This window comes from Lactuca saligna, chromosome 4 (assembly GCF_052625555.1).
Source record: "Lactuca saligna cultivar CGN05327 chromosome 4, ASM5262555v1, whole genome shotgun sequence".
NCBI classification, from domain to species: domain Eukaryota; kingdom Viridiplantae; phylum Streptophyta; class Magnoliopsida; order Asterales; family Asteraceae; genus Lactuca; species Lactuca saligna.
The window spans coordinates 88,968,988-88,996,368 of NC_136420.1; the positions used below are offsets into that span (position 1 = coordinate 88,968,988).

Here is a 27,381-nt window from a genome sequence, read left to right on the forward strand (position 1 = left end):
TCAAACATCTTGCTCTAAGGAAAAAAAACGTAATATATAATGGTTTATATTGAATAATTGTAATGAAGTCAAACAATACATCGAGTAAGTGTTCTTATCTTTATCTTTCATTATTTATTGTAACTTTTTTCCATTCATCAATTATATATATATATATATATATATATATATATATATATATATATATATATATATATATATATATATATATATATATAAAATTCAAATATGAACATCGTGATAGTGACAAAAAGAGTTGTTGGGCCTTTCAATGGGTTCACAAATGGATGTTCATACTTACACTACATGCATAGTCAACAACGTTAGGTTTATGGTACTTAGTCATGATTCACAATGCACAATATAAAACTCTAGGGTTCTAGCGGTGAGTGAGAATCGAGAGAAATATTATGGATAGTTAGAAGAGATTATGGAGGTTCAATATTCATACGATTATTTTACTGTAATATTTTGATGCAACTGGTTCGATGCGGGAGATATTCATGATGATAATTCCATCAGTATCAACACAGAACAAGAAGTGTACCAAGATGATCAACTCATACATGTTTTGCAAGCCAAACAAGTGTTTTCTATCCGCGAGCCTTCTAGAAGAAACCAAAACAACAACGAGCGTTGTGTCGTCAATCATGTTCATAATGGAAGTATTTTGGATCTACCATCCGAAAATGCTCATGTCAAAATGCTTATAGTAACTCTGTCCAAAAAGTCGAGAATGTGGAGGCTGAAAATGTTGATGTAGTTTAAAACAACTCTTCATCCGGTGCTAGAATTTTTATTGAATTCTCACAATACTTTCAAAAAAATGTTGATGTATCTCAAAACAATGTTGGTTATGATGATGAGGACGAGATTGAAGTAACCTCTGTCAACGGGTAGAATCAATTATGTTTCCGACGAAGAGACTGATTATGATGACGACAATTCTTATTATGATACTGATGAATAAGACATTGAAGTATATGAGAGAGATTATGATTAAAAAAATTATATGTTTTTTTTTCATAATACAAATTTTATTTCATGTCTAACATTTATTCATATTGTTTTTCTAACATTTATTCATATTGTTTGTCCACATTGTACATCTTATATTTTGCAGGGCAACTAACTTTTATTCATATTGTGTTTCTATATTGTAGATCTTTTAATTTTACAATATGTGGGGTTTAGTTGGGCCATATTCTTATACAAGATGGTGAGTGTTATGGGCCTAGAATATGGAGGTGATGGAGATGGGGATCCACCATTTATAGGAAGCTTTGGTCACGGATAGCACGAACAAGATGGTAAGTCCTATTATGATATATTTGTTAGCTATTTTTATTAGTTTATTATAAGCTATAGTGACTAGTACCTTTATTTATATCTTTCCGCTGAGCTTCCTAAAAAAAGAGGTCTATCAAAAAACATCAAGCTAGCAAAGTTAATACGGGATTACAAGGGAAAGTATGTGGATTTGGATTAATTAAGTTTAGTTGTGATTGGTATTTAATTGACTAAATTTGAGTATATTTTAAGTTTAGTTGTGACTGGTATTTAATTAACTAACTTTTTTGTATCTGTAGAATAAGTTTGATTTAGATAAGGTTAACTTGGATCGCGATCATGCTCACTTGTTGTAGAGCATTGATGCGACTCTACAAAAAAAAGTTAGAGAGGTTGGAAAAGTAAAGTGCATGCTTATTTTTATCGGGGGGCTTTTAGATATCCCAAGGGAATTAGCCAACCCCCCAAGGGTATGTCATGTGAAAATTTGGTGGAGGCAGTCGAACATTTTCAAACGCTCGAATTTTTAAAGCGTTCGGCGTCAAACAACGAAGTCTGTGCACAACAACAAGTTGTAAACATAGGGGAACCGTGTTCATAAAGTAATGTATCTTTCAAAGAAGTAAGCTATGACATATTTAAATGTTTATTTAAAGTAAGCTAACTTTTAATGTTAAATAGGACATTACTCGAATCAAAGAATTCCGTAAGGCTAATACTAATCGCCAAGGGGTATTTAGTACTCCTGTAGTTGAGCAAACAATATGTAAGTGGTTAATTTGTATTTTCATATAAGTGTTTATATTGTCAAGGAGTATTTAGTAATCTAATTTGTAACATCCCGTTTGAAATAGAGTAATTAAATAATAATCCCGGAACCTAAGATGTAAATTTATATTTTGTATTATTTTATAATGACCCTAAAATCCATAATATTTAGCAAGGTGTTGCTTTCGAGAGCCAAATGTCATGATTTGGATTTTTGAGGGTTAAAGTGTAATTCCGAGATTTATTTTGTAAAGATTTTCAGAAGTTAGGGGTGTTTGCTAATTATTGGACTTGGATTGAGTTGGGCGCTACTTTGTAAATTGTAGGATTTAAATTGAAAAGGATTGGAGGGGGGGGGGGGCTGAAAGTGTAAAAAGGATGCAATGTTTGGAAATGACACGAGACTTAAAGTTGATATCTTCCCTCCCGTTTTTAAACCTCAACTAACCTAAAAGCCTAACCCTAGCTCTCTTCAGTTGCCACCATTCGTGACTTTGCTAGCTGCCGCCGTGGGGAAGTCATCCAATCGTCGCCACCGAGCCGTTGTTGAAGCCAGGAGCTACCAAAGTAAAACCATCGGTGAGTCTGCCAACAACGATCAAGAACATCGCATGGATGTTGTAATTTTGAGATACTGTCGTCGCTATCATTCGTCACCAAGAACACAACCTCCATTTCCCCCGCTGCTTTCACCACAGTCGAAGACGAAGGCTGGCTTGGGGTATCGCGACAGTAGGCAGTCGGAAGAGCATCAACGGTGTTGTTGCTGCTGTTTCCGGTGGGATTCACCCACCTCTTCTCCTCTTCATCTCCATTGTTACTGCGTTCCTTCTCCATTGATTTAGATTTTGGCCACAGTCACGACCACTGCCGCCCGTATGACTCATTCTTGTTGCTCCGGTCAACATCCACCACCCCGAGGGTGGTTGGAGCGTGCATTCTAGCTTCCCTATCGCAAGTATGTGTGTGTATTTGGGTGTTGTTATTCATTGTATGGGTGCCCAGGGTGGCAATGGGTGGTTTCCGGCCTAATGAAACCCTAATTAACCTAAAACCCTAGCCACTTGACTAATTGATTTTTGCTTGGGGTTAGAAAACCCTGATTTTGGAAAGGTGTGTTTTGGATTTGTCAGGACCTATGTTTGGACCATTGGATTTGGAATTTTGAATTATACCCGACCACATTGCATGTTTGGACTAGTGTAGTGATGGACTTAATGGATTAAGTCCTTAATGGGTTAAGTAGGAACACTTAACCCTAATCGTCATTTTATGTGAAAAACCCTAATTGGTTTTGGGTTCTTGTTGGGCCATTCATTTGACTAAGCTGCTGTGGGCCTTCGTGGGCCAATTGGGAGCATATTTATGGACTAAGGAAATTATTGGGCTTAAGGATAAGGCCCATTGGAAAGGCTTGGGCCTAATTTGGAAAATTGGGCCATAAGTGGGCAAAAATTGGGCCTTGATGGTTATGAGATATTGAACCATCGGAATGCCAAATGTTTGGACTAGAATAAATGATTGGGCCTTAATAAGACCATTTAGAGGTTTAGGCCCAATTTGGAAAATTGGGCCATATGCTGGGCTTTGGTTCATTGATTTGGCTTTTAGGCATTCATAGTTTGAGTTTGGGCCTTCGTTTTGGACCAAACTAGGTTAGGGTAAAATAGTCCACTTACCCCAAGTATGGAGTTGTGGTTATGTAGTGGAACCCAATTATTAATTGGGTGTCATTTTGATGTTGACAGTCTGGGAATTTGTCAAACAAGAATTGGAGTTTTATCCGCGGGACTTCAGCAGTGTCAGGTGATTCTCTTCACCATACCAATGGGTCTAAGGCACCAAGGCCGACCCATTTATCTAGTTGTGATGTTTATTTCGGATGTGCTATTGATACATTATGTATTTATGTGATGACCATGCGGGGGTTCCAATGGCAAGTAGTTATATATGTGGTATGCTAGTTGATTGTGTCATATTTGGTATGCTAGTTGTATTTATGATACACACATGGAAGATTCCTGGGGGTTCCCGAGGCAGTGGGATATAAGTCCATGTGGAGGTTCCTATGGCATTCTAGGCTAAGACCATGTGGGGGTTCCCATGACAGTGGGCTAAGACCATGAGAGGGTTCCTATGGCACCCAGTGTAAGACCTTGGATGGTTACCATGGCATCCTTATATGTTTTTATGTATGGTTTATATGTTAGGTAATTGAGACCATATGGGGGTTCCCATGGTAGTGGGCTAAGACCATGAGGTGGTTCCTATGGCACCCAGAGTAAGACCTTGGATGGTTTCCACGGCTTCCCTATATGTTTACATGCATGGATTGAGTAGTTGATATGATTTATGTGATTATGTGTATAAAACCTTAGAAGGTTTCCATGGCACCCTTATATATGTATATGCATGGTTATGTGATTTATATGGTTTGTGTGATTATGTGGGGGTATGCTCTGGGGAACTCACTCATCTTCGTGCTTACAATTTTGTTTATGGTTTCAGGTATCATTGGGTTTTAAAGGAAGGGATCAGCTTTATCGCAACGCACACACCCGTGTTTCTACAATATATGATTTTGGTACGAACTCTGATTAATGTTTTTAATTAATCATGTTTTCGGAATGTTTGGATTTAAAGTGATATGTGTATTGAAGAATGAAATTTTTACCCTTGATTTTTGGGTAGTTACAAGTTGGTATCAGAGACTTGGTTTGAGGGATTCAGACAAACTTTCGGGTATGTCTGAACTCAAACTGAGGATTTGTAAAGTTTTCAAAAGAAAAAAAAATGTTCTTAAGGAGAGAATTTATAAGACACGAAAATTTGTGGTGCAATCAATCAGTCGAGCTCAAGTACGTTTCCCCAAAATACCCATATATGTTATCTGTTATGAGTTGACTTATGAATATGTGAAATGCATGCTAGCTAGGACTAGGGGAGATGTCTTCATATGTTGTATGAGCTGGTAGACTGGCATGCTAGTGCTGAGTAGTCAGCGATAGATTGGCCTGATATGTAGTGCTTGTAGCCTTGGGAATATTAGATGCCATGCTAGAATGAGAATGATTATTGGTATTAGTAATTGCTAAGTGTATGCTTTTAAAATTGTATACAGTTAGAATCTTATTGCCTTAGAATAATTGATTTGGCCTGATTTCCTGTTCCTTGTCTGGTTGTGGTCCTAGGGTAGAGTCTATTATTCGATAGTCTATTAGATCATGTTCTGTGTATAATTTTCATGCATAAGGCAGCCAACAGTGATGATGGATGGATGTGGATAACATGAGTTGTGGTATGTGGGTTGAATTTTTTATGACAGTTCTTTGGATTAGAGTGCTCATGCACAAATTCTACTTGCTTTGTGCTTTGTGGAACTCTTGAATGATGGGAGTCAGCTACTAAGTAAATATGACGATATTCAGGAAGTAGATGGCAGGCATCATGAGGAGTTCTTCAGCAACTGATGGCAGGGCAAGGTTGGGAACCTAGGAAAGCCTAGGATATGCTCCAGTGAGTTTAGTGGGGGTCGTTTAATGAGGTTGGGAACCTAGGGGGAGCCTAGGAGTTGCTTCGGTAGGTATGGTGTTGCTGTTTTGCAGATATTTGGTGAATCAGTGGAGTAGGTGATTTAGAGGATTCAAGAGGATTGTTGAGGAAAGTATGGATAGGTGTGGACGGTAGTATTAGGCATGTACTACTAAAAGCACATGATCCATACTTGAATCGGTGAGAGTCTTGGAGAATATAAGAAGTTTATGGGAAGGAGAATTTTTAGCTATGCTCTAATAATGGGGGTAGTAGCTTTGCCAGATGAGGATGAGCACACATGGGGAAGGACCAGGGTCTGGTCTCGGCTCCGGTGCTGAGGCAGTTAGTGGAAGGACTGCCAGGCTTTTGTGTTCGTCTGGGATCTCTTGTATCAGGAGGAAATGATTGATTGTGCGATCTATTGCACTTTCGGGATTGGAGACTATGTCTTGGAGGTAGTTAATAGCCGGTTTAGAGCAGAGGTTGTTGCATCTATTGCAGTTCGGCTGTTAACGATTAAGCTGGTGAGTGGGACAGGGTGCGAGACCCTAAATGATATGGTCCCTAAAGCTCGAGGGTGGAAGATCGATTTGTAATACCTCGAGAAGAGAGGTTCATGTCATGTGAATTTAGTGGGGAATCTCGGGAAGAGACCCAAGAGTTCAAATCAGCTTTTGAGAGGCCAGAAAGGTCGTATTCAGTACAACACTTGCAAGAAACTACACGATGGAGTTTTCGTTCCAAGGGTTTGGGTAAGTGTTCCTTTGGGTTTTTTTCCTACTTGTTTTTGGGTTATACCTTCAAACATTGTTATATGTCATTTGCATACCATGAGTTCTGGGGTGGTTAGTGAAAGGTCGTTTCCATCTTTGCTGGTTTGGAGCGTTCACTGCTATCTTGGTCTATGGTCGAGATCGATTCAGGGACGCGATGTGGAAGGTCTACAGTCAGGATTGGTGACTCAACCAATGTTCTTGGATCGACTTCTGGAAGCGCCAATGGGAAGTGGTCAACTACAGAGGCTTTGGTCTGGGCATCGGTTATTTGGACTTGAAGATATAAGTGTGACATCATTTAAAGGCATCTAAGATTATAGTTTTACTAGGATTTGGGAAGTTTTCGTGTGATCTGTTGGACTTGTATGGTCTTTAGGGTTTGGGCCAATAATAGAACACTAGCACGAGTATGCACAGGTTGTCAGTACTTTGGTTATGCAAGAGTAAGACGGACTGGAAATCCTTCAAATATCATGTATTGCAAAGACTTAGTCGAATGTAAGTAGGGGAGAATCGCACAGGTATTCAGGACAGTAGCAGCTATGAGACTAGGATGAGTTTCTCATCCCCATCGAGGAAAATGGCGGCCCAAGTGGCTGTTTGGTTTGAGGGTTGTGAGAGTTTGGAGTTCATTAAAATTTCCAATCACGTGAATCGCGTCTTCTTGGTGCTTGATAGTGGAATTTGGGGAAGCAGGTTGGGGCTCCAGTAATGAATTAAGTTTAGTTTCGGTGTTCGGTCGAGTGCGTTCTTGACTCTGTATGTGTTTCGAATTGATAGATTAGGGGTAAGACATTGGGTTGCGATTGTGTTAGGGCAAAAGTGTTGTAAGACTACGGGGGAGCCGTAACATTCACTAATGGTCAATTAGGATGAAAGTGTTGTAAGACTATGGGGGAGCCGTAACATTTACTAATGATATGTTGGTAATTGTTTGTTTAGTATATAGTACAACGCTATAATTGAAAAATGAAAAAGTACAATGCTATAATGTATATGCAATGTTATGTAAGATGTATGTTTAAGTGTATTTAGAACGTAGAATGCAATAATGATATGTTGGTTATGGTTTGATGTGTTGGTATTTTGTATTTTAGTAATTTTTCGAAAGTACAAAGCTATAATGGAAAAATGAAAAAAGTTACAATGTTATAATGTATATGCAATATTTGTATAATGTAGTTTGGTTATAGTTTGATATGTTGGTATTTTGTAGTTTGATAATTTTTGGAAAGTACAATGTCATAATGGAAAAAGGGAAAAAAGAACTACAATGTTATAATGTATATGCAATATTGTATATGATGTATGTATAAGTTTATTTGGAAGTAAAATGCTATAATGATATATTGTTTATAGTTTGATATGTTGATATTTTGTATTTTAATAAATTTTGGAAGATACAAGTTGTTATGATATGTTGGTAATATATTTTGTTTTCTTTGTAATTGGAAATGCAACAAACAATGTTAAAAGACCTGACTTGTAGTGCGATACTGGAAGACTGGATTCGCTCATTGCCGTCACAAAATGAAAACGAACGAAATGAGGGGAGTGATAGGATGGTTAGCTACTTTTTTAGGATTTATGAATTTTTCTTTTGGGTTAGTATTTTAGGTATATTGCATTATTTTTGGATGAATATTTTGGACCGGATGTATATGGATTAGATATAATATTAAGTTTTGTTAATGTTTCAAACTATTTTCTACAAAATTAAGTTTCTTAGCAGCTTATACATGTATTGCTTATTATAATTTTAATGTTAAATAGATAAAAAGAAAACTACTTTTAGTGGCAACGCTTTTACCAGCGATATGTATGTATTAGTGACAACAGGTCTTTTGCGGTCACTGTGAGCATTAACGGCGACAAAGAGCATTGGTGATGACATATGAAGTATTTGCAGCGAGACAACATTGGCGACTTTTTAGCGATAACATGTCACTGCTAAAAGCATTAGTGGCGACATTTGTCTCCGCTAATGCTCTCTCTCTCTCTCTCTCTCTCTCTCTCTCTCTCTCTCTATATATATATATATATATATATATATATATATATATATATATATATATATATATATATATATATATATATATATATATATATATATATATATATATATATATATATATATATATATACCCTTAATCTACTAATAATTATACATATTCGTTTATATATTATGAGACTTGTAGCCCGAACCACTTGAAAAGAGATATATCTCTTACATAGCTTGATACATTAGTCCAAAAGTCATTTGTCAAAGATAAGTTGATAATATTGGATATAATATCAAAAAGTGAAAAAAATAATATTTATAAAAGAAAAAAAAATTGAGCAGTTACCGGTTGCAATGAATATAGTTTAACATGTTAGCCACAAAATAATACAGTGACGTAGGAGGAGCCCACCACTCAAATTATTACGTTTCGTGCTCGCTACTAGCTTAGAAAATGAAGAAAATACGTGTGATATATGCCGTGGCTGCTTCACAAGCGGATAACCGATAGTGTGAGTAGTGTTTCTCCAAAGAAGTTTCCCGGATGGACCCCAGCTTTTCGTCCCTTTCTTCTTTAATTAGTCACTTTCTATCTTTAGTGTTACTCCAATACTATATCACTGATTTAATATTACTCCTCTCGTGTTGCACGTTTTGGCTGTCTGTCTTTCAAGGCCATATAAAAACTTCACCATCGTTCACAGAAATCAAAATCTCCAAAAGAGAGACTAATTAATTAAGAGAACTAGAGAGAGTAAGACATTAAGATAGTAAGAGGTAGAGAGATGGTGAGAACTCCCACTTGTGACAAGAATGGTCTAAAGAAGGGAACATGGACACCAGAGGAAGATCAGAAGCTGATAGATTATGTTGCTAATTATGGCTGTTCCAACTGGCGACAACTTCCCAAACATGCAGGTTCAACTTGTTAAACACTTTTTATTTTATATTGTCCTTAGATGACTGGATGTTTACTTCAGTATTATTAACACGTGATGTCAATATTGGTTTTAGGGTTGTCAAGGTGCGGGAAGAGCTGTAGACTACGTTGGATAAACTATCTACGTCCGAATGTCAAAAGAGGAAACTTTAGCCAAGAAGAGGACACGCTTATACTAGAATTGCATCAATCGCTTGGAAATAGGTACTTTTTTCTTTTTCGGCTAAAATTTTAGATATTTTGGAAGTGTTTGGAGGTAGTACTTGTTGCTAAATATAGTGATATATGCAGATGGTCTACCATTGCGACACACCTACCTGGAAGAACAGATAACGAGATTAAAAACCACTGGCATTCATCCCTAAAGAACCGTTCAACTGCTTTTATATCTAATCCAACCATGGGATATGGTTTCAGAAGGGGAAGAAGTTGTAAGGAAGATAAGACGAATGAAGCTTGTGATATTGACTCAGTGTTGGACCTTGCAACTCATAACATACTTGAAAGCATGCCGATCCTTAATGGCCCACTACCAATATCAACGAGCATATCGTCAGTGTCTAACACGGCATCTTCAAGCATGAACTCCAAGAGTTTGGGTGTGGAGGATGATGCTTGTTCTAGGCAAGTGGTTGGAGTAAGCATGGATGATTTTTGGACAGAACCATTTTTGCAAGATTTCGATGGGAGCATTAATTGCATAAGTGATGATTTCTTGAAGCCATTGCTTGACCTTGGGATTTTATTTCCACAAAGCCCCATTGATGATCAAGAAAATTTCTGGTTGTATGGATTAGAAATTGAACAAACAAATGAAGTACAATGGTGAAAAACCTTCCATTTTGATCTCATCTTGTTCGTTTTCTTTCACTCTTAACTGTGTTATTTGTTTAATTTTTATGTCTTGTCTTTTTTCCCCTCTTCACTTGAAGCTCAATGCCAGCAACAAAGGAAAATGATTGGTCCCACATAACCATTATCCGCATTTTTTGAAAACAAAAAGTATCGACCATAGGATAAAGGTAAAAAAAAAAAAAAAAAGGCCAATAAGCTAGTTTTAACAACCTGTAAAATATTTTTCTTTTAATGAATTTCATCATCTAAAGCTTTCTCCAATGATCATATATATCTCACTATCTTCAAACGTAAACAATCTAACACATTTTCAAAAATATTACTCTTCTAATCCATTTTTCATTTCCAACCCATATACTAAAAGAAAAATTCTGCTAAATTTATTCATCTTTAAAAATACTTTAATCTAATTAGATTAATTATTTTATTCTAATAAATAATCTATTTATTTATAACTTACATATATTCAACATACTATGGCACCATTGCCTCTGTGGTTCGACACCCGTTACACCCACTTAATTTTTCTATCTTGTCCATATAATTAAGATCGATTCTAACTGTCGATGTGTGTAATTTTATATATAAATTTTAGGGTTCAAAACCTATTACATTCAAAATGTTTCCAAAATATTATCGATGTTTCATAAATTACCCCCACCCGATGGGCCATGTGGCAAATTTGACATTAACGTCCAAATGATTAAGTTCACAAAAGTTAAAAAGAGAAATTAAATATCTTTTTATTTTTATTACTAAAAATCTTCCCACTTAATTAAATCAAGACATGAGTTATATTAATATACTTAAATTTCATTAAATAAACATTAAATATTACTTATGTTACTATTTAATTGGATATGGAGATTTATAGAAACAAAAAATAAATGAATGTTTAATTTCTCAAGCTAAAAAAAGGTCTAATAATAGATAATTCGTAATTGCGAAATGAAAATCATACTACAAAGATCACATTTTCGTAAAAATGTTTCAAACTCTAATGTTCTAAACTATTATGTGTAACATAAACATCGATTTTGTTAATAATAGAAATTAACTGCCATCAAGGACCTAGAGATTTACATATACAAGACATAAATTAAGAAAGAGAACAAACAAAAACGCCAATCCCAAAGAACCAACGCAAAGAACATTGCCAAACAAATCAATCTTAAAGATAATAGGAAAACTGGAAACCAACAAGAAGGAAACCATGCCAACGTCCTCGAACCTACCAAGGAAAAAAATACACATCGAAAGATACAGCAGCAAATGCATAAAATAATTTTTCTTTTAATTTTTGTTCAAATACAATGTTGATCTCAAGAGTTGTACGAGATAAATTAGAGTAACGCCATTGAAGCCAAAATAAAACCAATGTTGACCACCTTGAAACTTGGACTATGCTAACACTATAAGAATAACATCTATTAGTGGTGACAACCCCTATTAGCGGTGATAACCACTATTAACGACCACAACCAACATTCGCGTTGTTTGTTGCCGCATCCAAAGATGATTGTAATGGGGTGCATAGTATAAAACTATTATTATCATGGCGGCCATTAACTGAAAATGAATTATAATCATAAATTTTCTATATAAAATATAGGTAAAAAAAACATGTTAAGTGGGAGTATGCACCCTAGTAAAAACCCCCATGTATCTGTATCCGCTACCGGCTGTCACCATTAATGACGTCGCTGCTAATGCTCTTCAACCAAACCATTATCTGTGTGAATGTTTGAGATTACACCTTCACAATCGATCTTGTTGCAAATCCAATGGATTGGACCCTGGTTGCGTACATTATCAATAGTGGTGACACCAATGGCAGTGAGCGTCGCCATTAATACTCTAAATAGATGGCGCCAAAACTTCCCTTAGGCATGTGCCGCCACAATTAATTCGTTGTCACTGCTAATACTTTTGTGTCGCCGCTAAAGGTCTGCACGAATAATAGCCTTTCGTTCTTTCCTCTTTTATTCGATGTCCCCAAATTACTCCACCGATTCTCTGCTCTTCACTCTTTCTTCGATTGCGCCGGAAACTTCACCGTCAAAGAGCCCCAAACCTCCCCATCACCAGCGACCCCCATCACTGTTGAGGTCCACAGGTAACGTTTTCTTCTTCTATCTTCTCAGTTTTTTCAGCTTTTCTTTTATTTTTCAGCTTTTCTTTTATTTTTCTCTTATCCTCACTGAAAACTCAAATTTCCATATTTTCTTTATCGGAATTTCCATCTTTACTGTTGGGATTTGGAGCTCCCTATCGAAAAATCTCAAAATTTGGAACATCAACTATATTCTCCACTGGATTACACCTCCACAGGTTCTTCAACACCTTTTTATTTTTAATTTTGTATGCAGAATGTATATTTTGTATATGTATGTATATATGTATTTTTGAAGTGTATTATTTGTGTATAATGCATGTATATACGCGTATGTGTATTTGTATGTGTATAATGTATGCATATATGTGTATTTGTGTTATGTATGTATGTATGTATATATATATATATATATATGTATCTATGTGTGTATGTGTGTGTTTTTCTATGTGTATTATGTATTTATGTTTTGTGTTTGTATGTGTATTATGCATGTATATGTGAATTTGTATGCATAGACATTAATCTGTAATAGAAAAGTATGAAGCAAAAAGTAGGATGCTATAATGGAAAAAATGAGCATACCCTTAGTTTGTAAAGTACAATGCTAGTATGGGAAAAATGAGCATGCCTTAATTTGTAAAGTATAATGCTCAAATGGAAAAAAAATGAAAAAAATAGTTTGTGTATTTGTAAGCAATTTGGAAAGTACAATGCTATGATGGAAAAAATGGAAAAAAAAATAGTTTGTTCTTTGTATGCAAATTGGAAATTACAATGCTTTGATGGACATAATGAAAGAAATAGGTCGTTTACTACTTCTTAAACTGGGTAAACATCCTAAGATTTTAAAGGACAACATAGTCAACAATAATTCGAATTGAACTGGTCGAAACGTAGCATATTTTTCGAGCTCGAGTATTGGTCTTCTCTGCAGTTGAAGCACAACATATATGTGATGTATGTCGAGAAAAATGTGGATGAGAGTGTTTTGGGCATTTCTCTGATGAATGATAAGAATAAACACACATCAAATGCATGCGAGGACTTCAAAAATTTTAATATATGGCGTAACTATTAGTTGCATATTAGAGGTAACAAGTTCAGTCGACCACATGCAAGATACTCTTTCAAGAAACCTAGCCTCAAAATCGTTGGCCAATTCATAAGAGATGTTAAAATGCTAGATCCATTTGCCGTTAGTTGAGTTTTCATACAACAACTAGCATACTAGTATCAAAGTTGCTCTTTTTGAAGCCATCTATGGCCGAAAGTGTAGATCCCCTTTGTGTTGGGCTGAGGTGGGTGACACGTAACTAGCTAGAGGACGAGTTCCTGACAACACTCTCACAGGTCTAGAAATCATTCAGGAAACGACAGAGATGATTGTTTAGATTTGTGAACGATTGAAAGCCTCTAGAGATCAACAGAAAAGCTATGCTGACAAGAGACGGAAACCTTTGGAATTTCAGGTTGGTGACCTTGTTCTATTAAAGTGTAACAACCCGAAATCTCAAGTATTGTTAAAATTACATTTTGGGGTGTTTTAAAGGGGGGACTCGGCGAGTTGGAGCCAGACTCGCCGAGTAGGATCGCATACCTGGTCGCGGGTTCGCGACTGGACTCGACGAGTCAGATAGGGACTCGGCGAGTCTGCGCTGTTTAGCGAAAATCCTAGCCGTTTAGGTTTGGGACGTATATAATGAACTTATAGGCCGTCATTTTCCGTCTTTAGCCTTTTGAGAAGAACCCTAATCGGTTGTGTGCATCTGGAGCAAGGATTGAAGGCCATTGGTGGTCTTGAAGAAGTTATTGTGCAAGGAAGAGAAGGGTTTGGCTAAAGGAACAACAAGGGAATCACATTATGAGGATTGGAGATACAGAAAGCACATTATCCAGGTAAGGATTCGTGTATACTCTGCTATGGTGATGTATTTAGAGAATTAGGGTTTATGGAACCCTTTTATGGATAGATTGAATGTTACCCTTGTTCCCCAAACGATTGTAACCCTGTATTAGGACCCTTGGAGGTCCAGAATATCCCATGTCTGTGCATTTCGGGAATTGGTGAAGGTTTTGGATTGAAATCCTTATGCCTTAAGTCAACATGTAAATTATAAGTCTTGGGGTGTATCATGAGCACCTAAATGAAGACCTTATGTAATGGACCAGTCGAGGAAGGCCAGACCTATGAATGGTTGGAGCAGTTATGACCTTAGGAAGCAGTTTGCGCGACTGCATGGCATGGACTCGCCGAGTCAGATGAGCAGACTCGGCGAGTAGCTTGAAGAATAACTGGGACTCGTCGAGTTGTTCATCAGACTCGGCGAGTGGAGTCGGGGTGGCCCCGCGATTCTTCCAGGAGTAACTCGTTGGGTCAAGGAGGATACTCGACGAGTAGAAGGGAAAGCTTAGAGGATTGGAGGACGACTAGACTCGCCGAGTCCGGTCGAGTTGACCGTGGACCGTTGACCAGAGTTGACCTATGTGTAATTTCTTAGGGTCAGTTGTCTTGAAGGATAAAAGTATTAATAAGAGAATACATTACCCAGGGAGCTTGAAGCTCGGCGGATCCAGTGCAAGTGATTTCAGGAGTTGCTAATTTCCAGTATCCACAAGGTGATTCTTCTCACTATACTGTACCCAGAAGGGTTTGACTGTGTGACCGGAAGGTCAGACATGATATGTGTTATACGTGCTATAAATGGTAAGATAATTGCTATGCGTGCTATGTATGTTTATATGGGCCGGAAGGCAATATGTTATGTGATCGGAAGTCAAATATGATATATGATATATGTGCTATATGTGGTAAGTTAAATGTATTATGTGCTGTGTATGTGTATGGGCCGGAAGGCAATATGTTATGGGCCGGAAGGCAATATGTTACGAGCCAGAAGGCAAATATGTTATGGGCCGGAAGGCATTGTGCAGTGGACCGGAAGGTCAGGGCCTGGAAAGGCGTATGTGCGTAAGGTGTATATTGGGGAACTCACTAAGCTTCGTGCTTACAGTGTTTTATGTTATGTTGTTTCAGGTTCTTTCAGTAACGCGGGATGGCACCGGCTCGATTGTACACACCAAAGAAAGAGTTGTATGTTGGAGGATCCTGGTTTTCTATTCAAGTGAAAATGGAACTATGTTTTGTAATTCAAATATGAATAAGATTTTAAACAAGTGTTTTAATATTAAATTGATTATTTAAATGAAAATTTTTCCTTGAAAATCACGGTGTTACAAATTGGTATCAGAGCCTTGGTTTGAGGGATTCGGATACGCCTTCGGGTAAATCTGGACTCAAACTGAGGAAGTAAGAAAAAGTTTTCAAATAAATAGTTTTCTAAAAGTGAATAAGAGTTCAAAGAGAAAGCAAGAAAGAGCAGTGTGTACAATCAGCCAGAGCCAAACGGTGATTTCCCAAAATACCCTTACTTTTGGTGTTATGAAATATCTATGATGCACTTTATGAGATATTATTGCATGCTAGAGACAGGCTAGGTATTTCATATCTTAGGACTAGAGTGGCCTGATTTGTGATGCCTTAGCCTAGGGTTTGTTGTTATATGTGTGTTATGCTTTTGTGTGTATGTGATGAGTGAGGGTATCTAGTTAGAACGCACGAGGGGTAGAGCTACAGAGTTCAGTGGTACTTCCGAGGATGAGCCGAGAAGGTGGAGCTATCACAGATCGGGAGTCCTATGTATTCTTCGATGCTCGAATGTTGCTTGCTTTGTGCTTTGTGGAATTCTCGATGATGGGAGTCAGCTACTAAGTGAGTATGACGATATTCAGGAAGTAGATGGCTGGCATCATTAGGAGCTCTTCAGCAGCTGATAGCAAAGAAGTGGGAGGACGGCGGAAGGGACTAGGGAGTAAACCTAACCAGATGAGTGCGCTAGTAGAGTAGAGGATTTCGCTGGGGAGCGAGCACGCACGATGGGATTGGTGAAAGAGCAGGTCGATCAACTACTTAGGAACTCTGGGATGGTCCGTGTGGAAAGTATGGGTAGATGTGGCAGGTAGTATGGGCCCGTACTACTGAAAGCAGAGGACCCATACTTAATACAGGGAGCATTCTGAAGGTCCTAAGGAACGGGATGAGGAGTGATGTTATGGTTCGAGTACCATACATCGGAGCGCATTGCGGAGTGATGTTATGGTCCGGGTACCATACATCGGAACAGATTGAGGATAGATGTTGTGGTTCGAGTACCATACATCGGAGCAGATTGAGGAGTGATGCTATGGATCGGGTACCATACACCGGAGCAGATTGAGAAGGGATGTCATGGGATGAGTACCATGGTTCGTAGTGGATGATGCTTGTAACTATCTTGTTATCCGGTCATGATCGATGAGGTAGAGATCGGACGCTATGGGTTTTAGGCCTGTAGACCATGATTGAGTATGGAGAGGCGTTCCTCGAGGGGAAAGGCGAGTGCCTATCAGAGTATTTTGGTAAGGAGTTAAGACAGAGGAAAATTTCGGTTGAGTCGAGCAATCAGTCGATAGAGGAGAGGTCACCTTCTAGGTGGGTGGTGCCATTATGTTCGTGTGCAAGACACGAGAGGCCTGATGTTTCAGTTTTGGATTGGGAATACACCCTGCAGGTCGTTATCGATAATGATTTCCCTCAGAGTATCAGGTAGCAGGTGTGCCGCGAGGCAGTGACTTATCGTGAGTAGACAGTCAGTTGGGACTGAGGTAGTCGAGGACCACACCACACCTAATTGGGAATAGTAGGTTGTGTTATAGTGGTAGCAGTGGGGAGTTCAGTTGAGTTTTGCAGTGCATAAAGTTTTCGTCTATGTTGGGAGTGGGTCCCTGTCCTTGGGACAATTCCGGGTTGGAACATTGGTTGATGAGTTGAGGTGAGAGGAACGATGATTTTGCGGTGCAGTCTATGAGCCAGAGATGTTATCGAGCAGTTCAGATGCTTAGTGTTAGATTGGTATGGGATTTGGAACGATTAGAGGCAGTCGTGATGAGAAGTTCTTGGAGAGTTAATCAGAGGTTCAGGGTATAGAGGGTTGATTGACTTCCTTAAGGGGGGAATTATCGGGCGTTGCATAGCACTTCCTCGGAGCAGGTGCGATTTCGCTGGTGAAAAATAGTCGTGGGTTGGTTGAGTGCTAATTGGTGATGGTTCGAACTCTAAGTGGGGGAGAACCGGGTGCAGTATGTAAGAAAGTAAAGATTTGTCAAGAGTGGTTATAAGTGAAGTATAGAGATATGCTGTAAGAAATCATGAGACCAGAGGTGTCGGTGATCGAGAAAAAGGGTCAGAGTGAGTTAATGCGGGAAGTACTCGAGGAGGAGAACGAATGTATCCATGATAGGTGTTTGGTGTCGTGCAAGTAGATAGAGAATGATTGGGTCGGTATGCGCATCCTTGTTTGGATTTTGAGTGTCGGGGAAAAGGGATTCGGAGGATTATCATCATATTTCGTAACGTCGGCGTTATCTCGTATTCCAATCGAGAAATTAGATGCACCGAAGTTGTAAGGTGGGAAAAATACAGATTTAATTATGGGTTCAGAAGGAATGTATTTTGTGTTTACATGATGTTTGGGGTAGGAGACCAGTGGTTGTGGCAGTATTCTGGGATATCCGGGTATGATATCTTTATTTCGGAGTTACTCGTGAATCTTGAATTGAATCGACTTGTGGTATATCAAGTATCTATGAATCCAGTAGGAGCCCTCGAGTATGGAGATTCAGGGAGATTATTTGAAAGAGTGGATTTTCGCAAAGGTGGGCATTTGTTATGTTGATTGCCTCCAGGGTCTGTGATGGATATTCGAGTCGCAGTACTCACTAGACAGAGGGTGTTGTGATACTGCGTGGAGTTGCAGTACTCACTAGATGGCAAGAGAATTTCGATGTTGGAATATTTTCGAGCAGTGTATGAGGTGGAAGAGTTTCGAGTTTGGGTAGCCCTGGTATTGAGTTTTTGGAGCTTGGATGTTGAGTCGGGGGCGAGACGGGGGTCTCCGTCTCTGTCGGGAGATGCGGTGAGATACGCAAGGAATACGCGCAGCAGTAACCACAGATTTAAGTCGAGACGATCCTCGGTTGGATTATATTTTCTCGCACGAGGAAAAGAGGATTTGGTGACTTGCGTGTCACTGGGTCGGGATAGTGGTCACGGGGAGAAAGTTAGTGGGATATTTGGATCACGATATGGGTGACCGTTGGGGGCTCAGATGTGGAGCCAAAAGTTGATCTGGTACTCAGTCTTAAAGAGGAACATGGGAAATAAGCTTATCATGATGACATCTGAGGACACTTTAGAGAGGGTGAACGATTCAGACGCTCGAAGACATGCTTCGGGCATGTGTATTAGATTTCGGAGAAAGCCGCGGTACGTATTTATCATTGGTTGAGTTGTCCCATATCAACATCCATCATTAGTGCATTGGTATGCCACCCTTTGAGCTGTTGCATGGAAGTTGATGTCGGACCCTCATTCGCTGAGGAAAGGTAATGCATGGACCCGAGAGTCCTTGCGAGCAGATCCAGAGCATGTGTGATACATGGAGTAGTGGCAAGGTTGTCAAGCGGATTTCCCTAGGTAAGGGAAGAGAAAGGTATGTTGGGGCTAGTGCAGCATGTGTATGTGTTTGCAAGAGGAGAACTCGTGAGAGTTGCTCTGAGAGTGAGAATGGATCTCGCAGTCGTTCCGAAATGGATAAAGTGGGCTTTGGATCGGGGATCCGGTGATTCATGGTTTCCTAACCCTTATGAGTCAAGTGATCGTGGAGATTTGGAGTAGAGTTGCATTGTGGGTAATTCTCGGTTACAGGGAGTGGTGGGCAGTACAGAGATCGTGCTTTAGTCGACAGAGCAGATTCAGCGGGTTAAACAGAGGTTATTGATCGCCTAGAGTTGACAGGAAAGTTATGCAGACAGACGCCGTTACAAGCATGTATTTCAGGTCGGCGACTTCGTACTTCTGATGGTCTCTCCTTGGAAAGGGGTGATTCGATTCAGGAAGAGGGGCAAGTTGGGGCCCCGGTATGTTGGGTCTTTTCGTGAAAATGCAAGGGTAGGACGGGTGGCCTACCGTTTGGAGCTGCCAACGGAATTGGGATGGATCCATGACGCTTTTCATGTGTCGCAATTGAAGAAGTGTATAGCCAATGAGTCAGGCAGTGGTTCCACTAGAGAACAATTAGGTGGATGCAAGCCTGAGTTACGCTGAGAGGCCAGTGGCCATCAGGGATCGGAAGATCAAGGTTCTGAGGAACAAGGAGGTACCTCTGGTATTGGTTCGGTGGCAACCTCGGAAGGGATCGGAAGTGACTGGGGAGCCGGAACGTGAGATGCGGGAGCAGCATCCGGGACTATTTTCAGAGTGAGACTTCGAGGGCGAAGTCTGATTCTAGTGGGGGAGAATTGTAACAGCCCGAAATCTCAAGTATTGTTAAAATTACATTTTGAGGTGTTTTAAAGGGGGGACTCGGCGAGTTGGAGCCAGACTCGCCGAGTAGGATCGCAGACTTGGTCGCGGGTTCGCGACTGGACTCGACGAGTCAGATAGGGACTCGGCGAGTCTGCGCTGTTTAGCGAAAACCCTAGCCGTTTAGGTTTGGGACGTATATAATGAACTTATAGGCCGTCATTTTCCGTCTTTAGCCTTTTGAGAAGAACCCTAATCGGTTGTGTGCATCTGGAGCAAGGATTGAAGGCCATTGGTGGTCTTGAAGAAGTTATTGTGCAAGGAAGAGAAGGGTTTAGCTAAAGGAACAGCAAGGGAATCACATTCTGAGGATTGGAGATACAGAGAGCACATTATCCAGGTAAGGATTCGTGTATACTCTGCTATGGTGATGTATTTAGAGAATTAGGGTTTATGGAACCCTTTTATGGATAGATTGAATGTTACCCTTGTTCCCCAAACGATTGTAACCCTGTATTAGGACCCTTGGAGGTCCAGAATATCCCATGTCTGTGCATTTCGGGAATTGGTGAAGGTTTTGGATTGAAATCCTTATGCCTTAAGTCAACATGTAAATTATAAGTCTTGGGGTGTATCATGAGCACCTAAATGAAGACCTTATGTAATGGACCAGTCGAGGAAGGCCAGACCTATGAATGGTCGGAGCAATTATGACCTTAGGAAGCAGTTTGCGCGACTGCATGGCATGGACTCGCCGAGTCAGATGAGCAGACTCGGCGAGTAGCTTGAAGAATAACTGGGACTCGTCGAGTTGTTCATCAGACTCGACGAGTGGAGTCGGGGTGGCCCCACGATTCTTCCAGGAGTAACTCGTCGGGTCAAGGAGGATACTCGACGAGTAGAAGGGAAAGCTTAGAGGATTGGAGGACGACTAGACTCGCCGAGTCGCCAGAGTACTCGCCGAGTCCGGTCGAGTTGACCGTGGACCGTTGACCAGAGTTGACCTATGTGTAATTTCTTAGGGTAAGTTGTCTTGAAGGATAAAAGTATTAATAAGAGAATACATTACCCAGGGAGCTTGAAGCTCGGCGGATCCAGTGCAAGTGATTTCAGGAGTTGCTAATTTCCAGTATCCACGAGGTGAGTCTTCTCACTATACTGTATCCGGAAGGGTTTGACTGTGTGACCGGAAGGTCGGACATGATATGTGTTATACGTGCTATAAATGGTAAGATAATTGCTATGCGTGCTATGTATGTTTATATGGGCCGGAAGGCAATATGTTATGTGATCGGAAGTCGAATATGATATATGATATATGTGCTATATGTGGTAAGTTAAATGTATTATGTGCTGTGTATGTGTATGGGCCGGAAGGCAATATGTTATGGGCCGGAAGGCAATATGTTATGGGCCGGAAGGCAATATGTTACGGGCCGGAAGGCAAATATGTTATGGGCCGGAAGGCGATTATCTCATGGGCCGGAAGGCATTGTGCAGTGGACCGGAAGGTCAGGGCCTGGAAAGGCGTATGTGCGTAAGGTGTATATTGGGGAACTCACTAAGCTTCGTGCTTACAGTGTTTTATGTTATGTTGTTTCAGGTTCTTTCAGTAACGCGGGATGGCACCGGCTCGATTGTACACACCAAAGAAAGAGTTGTATGTTGGAGGATCCTGGTTTTCTATTCAAGTGAAAATGGAACTATGTTTTGTAATTCAAATATGAATAAGATTTTAAACAAGTGTTTTAATATTAAATTGATTATTTAAATGAAAATTTTGCCTTGAAAATCACGGTGTTACATAAAGGTATCACCTTGGAAGGGTTTGATACGATTCGAAAAGCATGGGAAGCTAAATCCAAGGTACAAAGGGCCTTTTGAGTTTCTCGCTAGGATCGGCCCTGTAGCTTAGAAACTCAAACTACCACATGCACTTAGTAATGTACACCCTACCATCTATGTATTGAACCTAAAATAGTGCCTATCGGATGAGACTCTTGTTATCCCACTCAATGAAATCGAGATCGATGAGAGCCTCAACATCATGGAAGAACTAGTAGAAATCATAGACAAGGAGGTCAAGCAAACGAAACAAATCCATATCCCGATAGTGAAGGTTCGCTAGAATGCAAAACGGGGACCCGAATTCACTTGGGAGCGGGAGGATCAAATGAAACATAAATATCCTCATCTTTTCCCTTAATCTATGTATATTTTCTTAAATTCTAATTTCAGGACAAAATTCTTTTTAACAGGGGATGATTTGACAACCCATAATTTCTTTCTTGTAAAAGTCAAACTTGGTCAACGAAAGTCAAACATTCAATCAAGGGTCAAACTTATTTATTTTATTATATTAATATAGTTAGATGAAAGAGCTAAAAGTGTTTGGATCGAGCATTCTTAAGTATTATGTGTTTTGGAAGGATAGCCTTAAACCATTTGGGCCGAAGCCTCAGACCGTGAACGAACCTTCGAACCGTGAACCTCGGTTGGGTCGTGAACACTTCCCTCCTGATATATATATATATATATATATATATATATATATATATATATATATATATATATATATATATATATATATATATATATATATATATATATATATATAAGTTTAGACTAATTTTCACTTCACTTCTCCACTTCTAGCCGTGAACCCAAGGTTTCTCTCAAGTATCACCCACCCAAGAACTCTCCTTTCCCCTCTAAAATGTTAGAAACACTTACCTTTCTTGTTGTTCGTGTGAAATCCTTTGATTTCATCCTTGATTCATCATCTTTCATGAAGATCTTCAAGTGTTCTTGGGTCGTAATTCATCCTTGGGTCGTGAACACTTCAAATGTTGTGGTTCGTGATCCCTTCTTGGGCCATGAACCCATCTACTTGGGCCGTGATCAATTTTCAGCCTTTCATTTTCGGTTTTAACCCTTTTTTGTAAGCGTTCCCTACTTCCTAAGGTTGTTTCCTTTACATTTTAGTTGTCAATTGCACTAATTCTATACATATAAATGTTATTATATGCTAAATAGGATTCGTTTGTGCTTGGGACTTCACTAGTGATACCAAGTATCCTATATCGATCTTTCATCCTATTCACTCACACCAGGTGAGTTCATACCCCTAAAATTACACTTTTAAATGCTTTTTAAATGCTTTTAGGGGGAGAATACAATTAGAACACAATACAAAGTTGTTAACCATTTACATATGAAAATAGCAACCTAAAGGATTTCTTATACTCAAAATTTTGTTAGAATACTTTTAAACTATTTTAAACTTCTTTTATATATCAAAATCATATTCGTCTATTTATTTACGTATAAGTATGCTTTAACAGACTTAGGAGTATAGCTAGATACATTGACTCCTGTTACTTGTTTGGTTGTGGGCTTAGGGTAGGACCACTAGTTCGACTGTCGGCTAAATCATAGTTATAATCATTAAATACATATATGAATATTAAACCCATTTTTAAGGATCATACTTAACTTAGTTGCTTTTGTTGAACAATTGAGTGTTTTCTGCAAATGAGTAACAGTTCAAACAAACATACTAGTGAACTATGATATGTATAGTTTAAAGGATCACTACATACTATTTCTAGAACAGAGAAACTTACATGAGTTAGTACATTCATACCACAACTATACATTACAAAACATACTATAACAGGAACAGAAAGGAACTTACATACTATAACGAAAATAGAATAACTAAAATGTGAAACACTATTTCATGGCATAGCAATATACTTGTTGTGTCACGTTTTGTAACCAGAGTCTCCTAGAGAGAGTGTGTGAGTTTGTGTATAGATCTATACGGGGTTGACCATCCCACACCTTGCTGCTAGCTATAGTGGGACCTACAGGTCTACGGGTGACAAATGTCATACCATTTTTGATGTTTGAAGAACATCGTGTTTTATACTAGTCAATCAAGCATGGTTATAACCTAGTCACATTTTTTCCTTAATTAACAATCTGGTTTTAAGGTAGTTAGTGCTTCAGTAGAGTATTTTACACAACACTACTGTACATGTTCATTTTCCATTACATTTATACAGTGATACATTTTCTAGGAAGTAAACAAACATTTACATCAAAACACTTACAAACATTTTCATGAAACAAATGTAAACTTTTGACACAAAATACTTATGCACTTACTCAACTTTTATGTTGATACTCTCTTTTTCAAAATAACTTGTATTCTCAGGTCACCAATAGATAGGTACACTGGACCAAGTTTTGAGAAGACAGAGCTTGTTCAAGGCTCGTCTTTTATTTTGATATATTTTTGGTGTCTTACAACTATATTCTATACAAACATGTATAAACTATATTATTAATGCAATGGATGTTGTTGCTTGTTTTACTATTGTGCATTGTTATGATACTGTACATGATGTGCTCGACCCCCGAATGTTTCTTCCATCTTAGTTTGGGGGAGTGACACTATGGGTTTGAGATTAGGATATTCCCAAGACTGCATTTCGAACTCGTTATGGGCAATATAATTTCGTGGTAATACCCTTTTCTCTGACCGTGATATTTATGGACTTGATGAACCGAGTATGTCGACCTTTCCATGACAACTTTGTGATAGTTTTTATCGAAAACATACTGGTTTATTCTCAAAGTAAGGAAGGTCACAACCATCATTTTCAGCATGTTTTGGATATACTCAGAGCGGAGATGTTGTATGCGAAATTCTCCAAGTGCGAGTTTTGGATTCGCCTAGTACATTTTCTGGGTCACGTGGTTAGTGATGAGGGGATACATGTGGACCCTTACAAGATTAAAGCAACTGAAGGTTGGTAAAACCCAATAACCCTAACAGAGATCAGGCAATTCTTAGGCCTAGCAGGTTACTACCAGAGGTTCATACAGAATTTCTCCAAGATTGCCAAGCCACTCACCGCTTTACCTCAAAAGGTTGTACCCTTTATCTGGGAGAGGAAACAAGAGGCTGCTTTCCAAAATTTCAAACAAGCTTTATGCAATGCCCTTGTCTTGTCTCTCCTCGAAGGAACAGAAGAATTTGTGGTTTATTGCAACACATAGAATCAAGGGTTAGGTTGTGTACTTATGCAGTGCGGAAAAGTTATAGCCTATGCGTCAAGGCAACCAAAAACCCATGATGTGAACTATGCCACACATGAATTGGAGTTAGGAGCAGTCGTGTTTGCACTAAAGATTTAGAGGAACTACCTCTACGGTACAAAGCGTGCCATCTTCACGGATCACAAAAGCCTCCAACATATCCTAAACCAGAAGGAACTAAATATGAGACAACGGTGATGGGTTGAGCTGCTGAATAATTATGAATGTGAGTTCCATTACCATTCGAGCAAAGCTAATGTGGTGGCTGATACCCTAAGCCGGAAAGAGTAATCGGGTTGCCGAGTAAGAACACTAACAATAACCATCCACTCCCATTTGTCTTCACAGATTAAGGAGGCTCAACTGTAAGCCTTGAAGCCGGGAAACATCGCAATTGAAGCCTTGCGTGGGATGGACAAGAATCATACAATCAAAGAGGATGGAGCCTACTACCTTATGGACAGGATCTGGACCCTAAAATTTGGTGGGTTCAAAGATGTGTTCATGAATGAAGCACACAAGAACAAGTACCCCGTCCAACCAGGTTCCGAAAAAATGTATTTGGATCTCAAACAACATTATTGGTGGCCAAATATGAAAGTCGAAATTACTACCTATGTGGGAAAGTGCCTAACTTACGCCAAAGTTAAGGTAGAGTATCAAAATCCCTCGGGCCTCCTACAAAAATTGGAGATACCATAGTAGAAATAGGAGCGAATAACAATGGATTTTATAACCAAATTGCCCAAGACGTCAGACATACTAGATGCCATCTGGGTGATTGTCGATCGGTTGACTAAATCCGCCCATTTCCTGCCAATAAAGGAAACATATAAATGGAAAAGCTGACCTGGATTGTCACACCCCCAAACCAAGGATGGCGGAAATGTCTGGGGGTGGAGGACTTCATGTACAGTATCACAACAACGTGTATAATAGTGCTCAAAGTAAAAACAACCACCATATATATAATTGCAAAAGTTACACCAAAGTATATGTTTATATGTTTCAAAAGCAATTACATTATGATGACAAAATAAATTGTTGACGGTTTAGCGTCCCATCCTCAAAGCGATGAAGTTTTCCTGTTTCACTGATTTCCTGAGAATACAAGTAGTTTTAAAAAGTGTCAACACAAAGGTTGGTGAGTTCATAAGAGTTTTGTTTGAAGTAGAACCCGTTTTTCCTTGTAAAATCGATAGAGTTTGATTTCCAGAAAATCCAATATTTTCTTAGTTAAGTGTGATTAGAAATAATCCTACATGATGCATTAATGAACCCTAGAGTAACCCGTAGAGTTCCTCTATAATCGTCCAGCGTATAAAAGTTATATAAAGGGTTAAATTAGATAAAACGTTGAATATAGTGGGTCTGCCCTAGGTCCACAACCCAACGAGGAACAGGAGATGAGGCGGGCACCACCAATTCTAGGCCAATCAAGACTAAATTCTTATATGACTCAAACATATACGCTCAGCGACTATAGTTGAAGTCTAACAATTCTAGAGGAAGTATAGTTTTAATATCATAATAACTTTGTATAGAGACCCGGCACTTTGTATTTGTACCCATAGAGATAAAAGGTGATTTTAAATCGACATAAAACTCATTTAGGTTTTAAAAATAAAATCCCGTAAACTTATGGATTGTTCCCTATGTGAGCCGTTATAATCATACTATGACTATGTGAACCTGCCACGACGTTCTCAGTGTCGCGAAAAATAAAATGACATTTGTCACCCGTAGACCTGCAGGTCCAACTGTAGCTAGCAGCAAGGTGTGGGGTGTCAATCCCAATATAGATCTATATACAAGTATCACGTTCTCCTTCAAGGAGATTCTGATTATAACTACCAGGAATTATATCCCGCACTCGGACGTACGGGGAGAGAGAGAGAGAGAGAGAGAGAGAGAGAGAAAAAAAATAGAGAAACTCACAATATAGGATAACAAGTTTACGTGAAATGTGTGTGAATATAAATATTTCTTGTATGAATGTACCCTTCTTGTACGAGTGCGTAGAGTGATGTATCATAAACTATACCTATTATAGTTTATCTAAAATGTATGTAATATGTATGAATTCTTTCATGGAAATGTATTAGTGTTGTGAATTTATCAAACTATACTTTTTATAGTTTAATAGTACGTGTTCCAAAATGAATGAATAATATTTAATATGAATGTCTTAGTTTCAGTTCATAATGATAAACTAGCAAGGAAACACATTCAAATATTAGAACTTATGATTATACACTTTGCTCAACATAATACAAAGTGTTATGATATTTACATGCTGTTGGCAAAATTTAGCAATTCTTCCCTGTTTTGGAAAAATCATAGAAAAATCATACGAAGTCGAAAACTAGATCCGTAAATTCTGAGAGTTCACAAAATGTGTCTAGTTTGCTCATAATGTTTATCACAATTTATAATGACCTCTAACATGGGTGAAAAAGTCCATAATCACAGACTGGTCCGGATTGTTGTTTGAAATGATAGGTAGTTTTGTAAAAATCACCATAAATTGTAGAAAAATCGTATGGAGATGTGCAAGTAGCCATTTTAAAGCTAAAAACTTGAACTATTTGC

The 27,381-nt window shown here is 38.8% G+C and overlaps 1 protein-coding gene across 1 annotated transcript; it reads left to right on the forward strand.

Moving 5' to 3' along the window:
* The first annotated feature begins 9,038 nt into the window (after nucleotides 1–9,038).
* On the forward strand, nucleotides 9,039–10,161 carry LOC145038677 (transcription factor MYB30-like). The gene is made up of 3 exons (XM_078986958.1): nucleotides 9,039–9,288; nucleotides 9,385–9,514; nucleotides 9,602–10,161. The coding sequence occupies exons 1-3, from the start codon at nucleotides 9,156–9,158 to the stop codon at nucleotides 10,137–10,139; spliced, it is 801 nt and encodes a 266-aa protein (XP_078843084.1). The 5' UTR covers nucleotides 9,039–9,155; the 3' UTR covers nucleotides 10,140–10,161.
* The last annotated feature ends 17,220 nt before the right edge of the window (nucleotides 10,162–27,381 follow it).

What these genes read in the sequence shown, in the direction of transcription:
- LOC145038677 (XM_078986958.1), top strand. Translation starts at nt 9,156, where the DNA reads ATGGTGAGAACTCCCACTTGTGACAAGAATGGTCTAAAGAAGGGAACA. An exon ending in ACAACTTCCCAAACATGCAG is followed by an intron (nt 9,289 to 9,384) that starts GTTCAACTTGTT and finishes TATTGGTTTTAG; the next exon opens with GGTTGTCAAGGTGCGGGAAG. An exon ending in CATCAATCGCTTGGAAATAG is followed by an intron (nt 9,515 to 9,601) that starts GTACTTTTTTCT and finishes TGATATATGCAG; the next exon opens with ATGGTCTACCATTGCGACAC.